The sequence below is a fragment of the Macrosteles quadrilineatus genome, unplaced genomic scaffold (assembly GCF_028750875.1).
Source record: "Macrosteles quadrilineatus isolate MER2022 unplaced genomic scaffold, UCM_ALF_1.0 Scaffold_9__3_contigs__length_116548681, whole genome shotgun sequence".
Taxonomy (NCBI): domain Eukaryota; kingdom Metazoa; phylum Arthropoda; class Insecta; order Hemiptera; family Cicadellidae; genus Macrosteles; species Macrosteles quadrilineatus.
Window position 1 is genome coordinate 79,248,609 of NW_026542602.1, and position 9,537 is coordinate 79,258,145.

Here is a 9,537-nt window from a genome sequence, read left to right on the forward strand (position 1 = left end):
CAACTCTAAAAACAGTTGTCATAAAGACACTTTAAGTAGGCCTATGGTTTTAAATCCATCCAGAATCATCAATCTTATTCTTGGATGTTACATATAGTTACATAACTATGTATAGTTACATAGTTACACCTTGTTATGGATTGAATCTTATGGAAACAAATCTTTATATACACGATTGAGAAGGATTAGCTAACATAATAGCTTCCTAGTTCAGAACAACAAACAAAAACACAGGTAACCATTAAGAACCAAAGTTAACCATAACGTTAAAGATCTGAGTTTGCGAACTAGTAAGTAAGTAGCACATTAGATGGGCATACAACTAAAACATATATAGTTTCATGAAGGTTTTGAAGGAGGTTAGACTAACGTTAACATGTTTTGAATTCACCACGAAATATCGTTGGCACCAAAACGAGTTGATTAATCGAATATGAAATTTATTGGCCTATTTGTAAGTACTGTAACTCCAAGAACATCTGCGCCAACAAATTATCTACGTCATCAGGCGAGCAGTTGGAGTTGGTAGCTTCGCAGCACGAACATAAACCTTCACCCTACTCGATTGAGACCGTAAGTAGCAACTTTTTCAATTTGTGGAAGTTCTAGAGCGTATGATGGAAGCTGTAAATGAAGAAAACTTTCGCACAATATTTCTACCACACAATCCAATAAGCTTGTTTATAATCTGAGCCAACTGACGTACCTAAAAGTGTTGATTTATATAAACAGTAGAGAGGTGTTGAAATTCCTTATAACTATTTTTAAGGGTATAAAGACAAATTAATATTGTGATTTTGGTATGAAATTTGGCTTAAATAATATGTTAAAACATTTATTCACTTGAGTTTTCAATAACAATAATCGTGTTTTATGTTTGTAGGCCAGGGTAGTATTTTTAAATTAGCTCAATCGTCATACTGTGAATATGAAAACTTAAAAACTCATAATGTATCTTTTTATGAGTAAGATTTTGTTCTATATAATTGAGCTAAGTTGGTCACGTAGGTGAAAAGTTTGTAAATGGTTCTTGGTTTGTAAAGTCCTTTTTTTGTCGCAATGTTTGTACAAAAAAACTTTCAAAAAGAAAAAGTTTTAATATACATTTCAATAATATGTGTACCTATCAGAAAGTGTAGAATATAATTTTATAATTGCATATTAATAAATAACACTCTAGAGGTAATAATTCTTGCACAAGGCTATTATGGAATTTATTTACAATAAAATAAATGGAATGTAAAATGTTTTTCCAGGGAAGACGTAGGATGCTGAAATATTTGTTCATATTTTCGGCTTTTCCGTTGATTGTCCTGGCTTCTAGTATGCCAGTGGGGAAGTGCAAATACCCTCTGCCCAGCAACCCTGGCCTCGACATCTCACAGGTCAGATGGAGTTACTTTATTGTTCTAGTACTCTCATTAACTATTGTACACGTTTTAGGTCTTTTCAAAAAGAGAGCAGTCACAATTGAGATGTTCTTTAAGCAAATAAAATTTTGATTGTCAGCAAACCTAACCTTATCTGTGCCACTTCGTACCCATCATGTACCATAATCTTTGGTGTTGTGTCTGAACACTGAGTCCCCTCCTCAATCCAACGTAACTGAACCGTACCTAACCTAACCTAACAGAACATATCCCAACCTGCCCTAACATGTTGCGCCTTGATTTGCACAGGGCAAATTTTAATATTGGCAGCCCTCTTGCTAAAACGAACCGCCACTTTTAACACTGCAAAGACCTACCGAAGATTGATCATTCATCAAGATTTGCGTAACAATCACTTGTCTTGTACGTTGCAGTAATACATGCTGAACCCAGCAATAATCTAGAAAAAGATATATAAATACGGGATTGTTTATTCTGTGAAACCTTTTGCAGATCGAAGGAGAGACGTTGAAGTACATCTACACTCCAACCTCAATGGTTTACAAAGCGCTTGACAGTATTTCTATGGTAATCAGGAAGTCGAAAAAACAAAAGAAGGTTTATGCTGAAACCATCAGAGCCAAGTCGTAAGTATAGTTTCGAATACGTTTTGGCTGTCATATAATACCCCTAGACTAACTTGCTCTTTGAGTAGCCATTATAGAGGATAAGTTACAACATGCTATATTAAGATGAGGAACCAATTCATTTTTATTTTACCCAAGGATGTATCTTCAGTTTGATTTAACTCCAAAACATTGAGTTACGCCATTATAAACTGGCAATTAGTAAAATTGTAATAAAGACTTAATGCCACTTAAGTCTTCCGCTCAAACAACAGCCACGTTCCTACTAAACTTTAAATCAATCGTAGCCTAAAGGACAGCAAACTTGCATTCTCAGCACTACAATAGCTGGGTCGTTTTAATAATTCTAGATATACAGGGTGTTTTTTTTTAATTTTTTTTTATGCAGTTTACGGGAATCATCTGGGGCCCAATTGTTTTGAATTCAACGTTACATTCACATTCCCCCCTGTCCCCAACTTAATTTTTTTCTAAATAGCAAGGTACAAATCAAATCCCTTGTGACAAATCAAATGGAAGAGCATGAAAAAAAATGTTTGGTGAAAAAAATTGAAAATCGGCTCATGAATTTGTGAGATATTCCTCCCCTTTTCCCCCTACCCATTACTTTTTTTAAATAGCAAGGTGTGCGGAACGAGGTGAAGCCTGAGATTTTCGGTGGGAACGTTCTAAAGCGGGGAAATCCATGGTGGGGGTAGGAGACGAGCCGATCGTCGCCTCGCATAGCGAAACTTCCCCCGCCACACCACTATTCCCCTCCAAGCTTCACCTCGTTCCGTACGACCTCTACCCCTTGTGACATTTTAAATGAAAGAGCATAAAAAAAGAAAATGTTTGAGGAAATTCATTTTTCATTTAATATGTCACAAGGTGTACCTTGCTAAAAAAAAAAATAAGTTCCGTGGAGGGGGGGAATATCTCGCAAATTTATGAGCCAATTTTAAAATTTTTTTTCACTAAACATTTTATAATTTCGTGCTCTTTTATTTGATATTTCACAAGGGGTACCTTGATATTAAAAAACAAAATATGTTGAGGGCAGGGAGGGGAAAGAAGGGGAATGTGAATGTAACGTTGAATTCAAAACAATTGGGCCCCCTACGTCAATAGATGATTCCCGCAAACTGCATATTTCTATCTATTACAATTTTTACATAAATAAAGATGCAAGTAAAAAAAAAAAAAAAAAAAAAAAAAAAAAAAACACTCTGTATTAACACTAAATATACTTTGCACATAGGACGCAAAGTGTCTTATAGAAGACAAAATGATGGGTACAGCTGATTTCCAGTTGCATGAATCACCTACTGCCTAAGGATAGGTGACTATGGACTGTATAGGTAACAGGTAGGTGCAATTGGCAAGTAGTTGCAGGCAGCAACTTGTTCTCTCTTCTTCCAATGGACCAACCAGACGTACAGGACAGAAAACTTCCATCCTTTCCACATGCTCTGACGGGAAATAACTCTTACACTCTGATCAGCTCCGGACGTAACATAACATTTATACCCCTAGAAAATTAATCATCGGCTTTGACAACTAAACTAGCCGGACCAGAGAATTGGGAGCTCACGATTTGACCCTTATAGCGTTGACAAAATTTAGGTGGTTTAAGGGGGAGGTTTTCTGGGTTCCCCTACCATTTTTAAATCTATATACCAGCTGATCATCTGTTGGCTGTGGTTTCAAACAGTGTTTGCGTCCTCCCTTCTCTTCATTCCTGTTATCGTAGTTGTCACGAAAAGCACAACAGATCAACAACAAATCCAATTCGCTACTTTACAATTATCTTTCAATATATTAATGAAAAATAATAATTAAATTAAATCTTATACTGGCTTTCGTATTTCATAAAAAATATCTTTTCGATTTATTTACCAACAAAATTCGCCTTTTTGCTAAACCAAAATATATTTTACACCGATGCAGTACAGTACTTTGCTGGCTGAATATTATACGGGCCGTACTAGTTTAAAAACATACCTTTACATTCTACGTTAATAATTGATCTATTTAGATCTATAAAAATTATTAATTATTACTTTATAGCTTAATTATATAGTCAATCTAAATTTCTTGATTTTAAATATTATTTTTTATCATTCCAGAGTCTTTGGTACACCTACGACTATGAACTTTCTAGTGAAAGACCTTGGAAATGGAGTGCTCAAGAAGATCGTCAAAAGTAAATTAACTGATTATGTATGCTAAAAACCAAATAGTTTTTCAAATGAAAGATGCTAAATGTGTTATTTATATGTTTTAAATTATTTATAAAGGTTAAATTTTATTTGTCGATGGACTTCATAAATAATGAATAATATTTAATTCACTACTGCTTAGATTTAATTCAGAAGTCACTAATTAATTTCAGTTACATACTGTCAGTTACGTAACTGATAGTAGGGGTAGATGAGTTTCAATAATACATAGGGACTTCAAAAATTAATTTAAAAAACGGCAAATATTTTATTTGTTATTTATTTGGGGCAGTAGGTAAGTAGTTGGGGGAAACCCATTCAAAGGACTATACTATTATGACTATTTAAAGTAGGTACTGTATTATTTGGTATGATGATAGGAGTGCCCAACCGAAAGAGTTCTCTTTTTAATGTCTACATGAAATTGTATGAACTGTCCTGTTCTGAAATAGTATTAGAGTGAATCTATACTAAATAATGTTGCTATTGTTCCTATTTATAGGTTCATTAACAGTATGTTAATCTTGCAGAAGGGGAGATGAGCTACATAGCGTCAATAGTTGCTATCAAGGGGGACACCGGGCTATTGTACGTCTGCAGTGACACTGGCGGTAAATATTTAGTGTATAAGTGTTAAACAACTAAAAAGTATATAACTTTATAAATGTGTATTGTAACTATTTAGTTTTAATGGTTATTGATAGTTAGTTAACCTGCTTAAATTATGACTTTTGATTTGCAGGAATATAATCGTGTCCATTAAAATCAAACATTGCTATCCCTATTACGCCCACTAAAATTATTTTATGTTTTGTGCCTTACAATGCCAAGTAAACTAACAAAGTGTCTTTGGAGAGATAGGAAGTTTGTATTCGTATGTCTTTTAATTAAAGAAAAACGTTAAAAGTTTTATAAAATAAAAAGCTAAAATACCATATTTATGTAGTACGTAAAATAATTATTAGCTGAATCAGATTCTGAATGAAAGTGAAATGAAATTAATGTACTATGCTTCAATCACTTTTATCTTTCGGAATCATAAGCTGGGGGGGTTGTTCTAAAAGTATTTTTTGAGCCATTAAACATAACACAAAAGTTAATATTAAAAATGTGTTTTGGGAAGTGCAGGCGTTACCCATCTGACACTCTCTTTAGGAATGTGTCAGTTTTAACGATCAGACAACTTTTCATAAAAAATGTTTTTAAGTCATATTTTTAAAAATTATAGCAACATTTTCTCTACAATTTCCCATACACATAATACTAGATATTCTACCCGAATTGGAATTACATCACTACAACTGTACAAATCCTTTTCATCGACCAACTCATTTTATATTGCACACTTTATATTTCGTAACTCACAAAACTATTTTCAAAGTGTTAATCTCTTTGACTCCCCCACTTTAAACATATTCAAACGCCGTGTCAATGAGTGGTTACTTGGTCTAGGCAGGGACGAGGCTGAGCTTATCATCACAACTGATTACGGACACAGACGCTCCTGACACGACATGCGACCTGACCATTGTACCCTGACTCGTTCTCCACCACCCGCCCCACCCCTCTAGACACATTTTGAAAGCCGTAGAATTCCTGACACTATTACAGTTAAATTATTTTTTATTTAAACTTAATTATGCCAACTAATATTTTTCACATAGTTATTCGTCTCACAATTTGTTCTTGTACGTAACTCCATTTACATCATATTTTCAGCTCATCATATCTTCTGTCATTTATTTATTTATTGTATTTGATCTCGCCTTATTAAGCCTATGTTTGGACGCAACTACAGTCGACGCACAGGCTCGCCGCCCATGTCGGCTTATTCCTTATAAACATGTACGCTTTCTTAAACATAGATGCAATGCAAAGGTTACTTTTATATTATTCTTTAAAATTCACTTATGTTTTTTCCTTTAAATATTTATGTAGGCCTACATATTCTGTAAATACTTTGTTGAAATAAAGATATAATTCATTCATTCATTCATTAAATATAGCCGTTTTATGAACGGGATCCCTAACCTAATAGATATTATCAACCATAGTATTATCAAACTATCGTATAGTTTGTTATTCGTACCTAATCGCCCAGTCGAAGTATTGCTCTGCTGTTTCAACTTACGTCAAAGCCTAATTATTAGCACATGTGTTCTGTGCTCTCACCTAGCCTACAGTTCATAACTGGAACAACAACTACAAATCACAAAACTTTATGTTCACTTTCAAACATTGATAACCGTACTCTTGATGGTAAAATCATCTAATCCCTTGTTTAAAATTGTATTAATATATTCTAGGGGTCCCTTGATGTACAATGCGATGCAATAATGTTTTAAATGTATCACAGATGTTTTTAACAGCTTCAGTAAAGTTCTATTATACATTTTGGAGTTTTCGTGTAAATGCACAAATAAAAAAAATCGTGTAAATGTGTAAATGAATGTTTTTATTGGTGATTTATTGATCAGCTTTCACTTTTGGGTTGTCACAACATTTTGAAATAGTTGATTGAAAACACATGAAAGCATTTTATTTCCATGTCAAAATAAGAAGATATTAAACATAATAATTGTTAAGTTTTTTATTAGTTTCATTATTTCAATCATATTTCAGATATTCCAAACAAGTCAATCAACATTCATTAACAGTTCATTAAAAAATTAATTAAAAATTCATTAAGTTTATGTTCACAGTTTATTATTATTAAAGTTTAAATTACATTTCATTTCAATACTAAAAATTAATCATATTATATGTTATTTAATCAAATTCTATTACATCACACTGTGTCCTAAAGAATGGTTCATTATTAGGATTGACAACACTGTTACTAGAAGCAGTTTAACTAACTCGAAAACAAATATTCAACAATAAAATCATTTAAAAACATCTGTGACATGTGTATGTGATGAAGATTAGAAGGAAGCCAGAATGAACTGAAAGAAGATGCATGTTAGTAAATTATTTGATCAAAAAAGAAAGTGTTATTATGAACATTACAATTAAATTCAAGAAAATTACTAAGTATATATAACATTTGTATTAATCAAGATTCAAGAAGAACCAACTGTAAGTGATACTTCTTTTATGTAAACAAAACAAATACAGTCCATTTATTCAAAAATAAAAACTCTTTTTACTCATATATTTTATCCATTAAACTAATTAATTTCATGACAATAATAACTGTACTTGGGATCGGATTTGGACTTTTTATATTTGGAAATATAAATATGGGTTGTGAAAATCAGGTTTTCCTGGTTGACGGAAAATAGCTGTTGTACCTGAGTTGTAGGTAATATGTATAATCGATATTAGTCTAAATCGCGCTTGGCTGGTAAGCGCGAACGGTCCGCCGCCGCCACGCCGCTCCCCCCACCATATGTGGGGAACTTCCTAGTATTGAAGTAGCATTGTAAATGCATACACATCACACTTTTTAACGTCTGCTTTGTTGGTGACATGTTTAAAATTAGTTGATTGTTTTATGTGACTCATAACCTGTGTGGTTCTTTTGCAAGTGACCGGCGAGGACACCCTGTATGTGATCGCTCGCAAAAGTGTCGACCCTCACACTGTGAAACCCCCAACGAAGCTCTTCTCAGCCGCCATTGAAAAGTTCAACTTTAATGCAGAATTCAGAAAACTGCCAGAACGTTTGTCCATCAAAACTCTTTAAGCCATTAAATTTGTGCGTGACACGAGTATTTTCTATTCAGTATCCTTTCAAATTCACAGGGTGAGTAATTATTTTAACTTGTGCTTGAATTATTATTTTCTTTTTTAATATAACAATATTTTTTTGTTCTAGATAGTATCTTCAAATTAATGCGTTAAGCCCCTATGCAATTTTTAAAGAATGTCTACTACTTACTTGTATTTGGATATCAAATAAACCGTTTGATATTGTAAAATTTTAACTATTTTATAATTGTAAGACTGAGTTACAACGCAACCAATCAGTGCTGTTTACTGTTTCACCCACGACCGTTTTGAAACAAGCCATTTCAGTCTAGATCTTAGAATGGAAAATATTCACTTAACAGCATTGTTTACTTTCTTAACAGCATTATGTTTTTGCAACAAGGATAACGAACCAATGAGGTTCAATGGTTGAGAGAAAATAAGTAAAATTGACATGCTTCGATCTTAAAATAATTAGCTGTTCATGCCAATTTAATTGTTAGGCCTATTGAGTGGTGCAATTAGTGTTTGGTACAATGATTCGTTGCATCACTGTGATTAGCAATGAGAGGTACTTACTTTCCGTGTCCGGAAATCAGACTTCACTATTCAAAAAAATAGCTCCGATATGGCTTTGTCATTCGCAAGTAAAAAATCATCTAATGTGAAAGACTGTCTAGGCGTGGGCAGATCAGCAGATGGCCAGGATCCTGAACAGCACCGCACACGCGCACAAGATGTTTTCTTCGTCTGGTAAGAGACCCCATTTCTGCATGTTTGTCTTGCATTTTAGTACCTCGACCCTAATTCGATTTAGGGTCTTCCACACCGTGTAATGAAGGCCTACCCGAGGAGCCAGTTCCTCCCTGGCTGGTATGGGAGGTTTAGTCAACGTGGCCTCCCACCTTGCCACCCGATTGCTTGAGAGTGATCCATCCAGGACCCGTGTCCGTGATAAAAAGCTCTTTCTGAACCGAAGCCGTCGCTCTGCAGGTTGGTGGCCGTGTAATGGGTGACGAGGGTCTGTCTCTTGCTTAGTATCCTTTCTGCGTCGGCAACGACATCACGTCGGATTGATGGAGGGGCGATTTCTATGATAGGATAGAGTTTGTGTACTGTGGTTGGTTTCAAACACCTAGTTACAATCCGAGCCATGTCACACCGAGCGCTAAAGTTGAGGTTCAGAGGACATTAGGTTTAGCACCCCAGCTTTTAGTCATAGTCATAGTCAGCTTCTGTTCCACCTCTTCGTACCTTGTGCCGCCACCGCCATATCATCGGCATATATATATACTGACGTGTAGCGTTTGGCAACGGTTGGTCGTTAGTGTAAATGTGTATAACCACCAATGAGAGGTCATAAACGAAAACATAACTGTTGTGGATTGTTTTAAAATTAAGTTGCGATAACGAGTGTAATTAAAAATAATAGACTGTATTATGATGTTGAATGAATTAAACAGTAAAATGAATTATCTGAATTTTGAAAGAAAATTATTAGACAAGTCTTAGTATTTAGATAAAACTTAAGCAAACATGGAAGTATCACTTACAATCGATCCTTTCTTCACTGTACAAAGCGTGGTCGGTGGCCTGGAGTGTGGAGTGTAGAGTTCTCAGGGGTCC

At 34.5% G+C, this 9,537-nt stretch overlaps 1 protein-coding gene across 1 annotated transcript; it reads left to right on the forward strand.

Moving 5' to 3' along the window:
• Positions 1–476: 476 nt before the first annotated feature.
• Positions 477–7,931, forward strand: LOC129004234 (uncharacterized). Its single transcript, XM_054432724.1, has 6 exons — positions 477–573; positions 1,257–1,385; positions 1,884–2,017; positions 4,126–4,202; positions 4,749–4,829; positions 7,749–7,931. The coding sequence occupies exons 2-6, from the start codon at positions 1,269–1,271 to the stop codon at positions 7,904–7,906; spliced, it is 567 nt and encodes a 188-aa protein (XP_054288699.1). The 5' UTR covers positions 477–573; positions 1,257–1,268; the 3' UTR covers positions 7,907–7,931.
• The last annotated feature ends 1,606 nt before the right edge of the window (positions 7,932–9,537 follow it).

Coding starts and splice junctions, on each gene's coding strand:
- LOC129004234 (XM_054432724.1), top strand. CDS start 1,269: ATGCTGAAATATTTGTTCATATTTTCGGCTTTTCCGTTGATTGTCCTG. Junction 1,386..1,883: donor CTGGCCTCGACATCTCACAG/GTCAGATGGAGT, acceptor AACCTTTTGCAG/ATCGAAGGAGAGACGTTGAA. Junction 4,830..7,748: donor CGTCTGCAGTGACACTGGCG/GTAAATATTTAG, acceptor TTCTTTTGCAAG/TGACCGGCGAGGACACCCTG.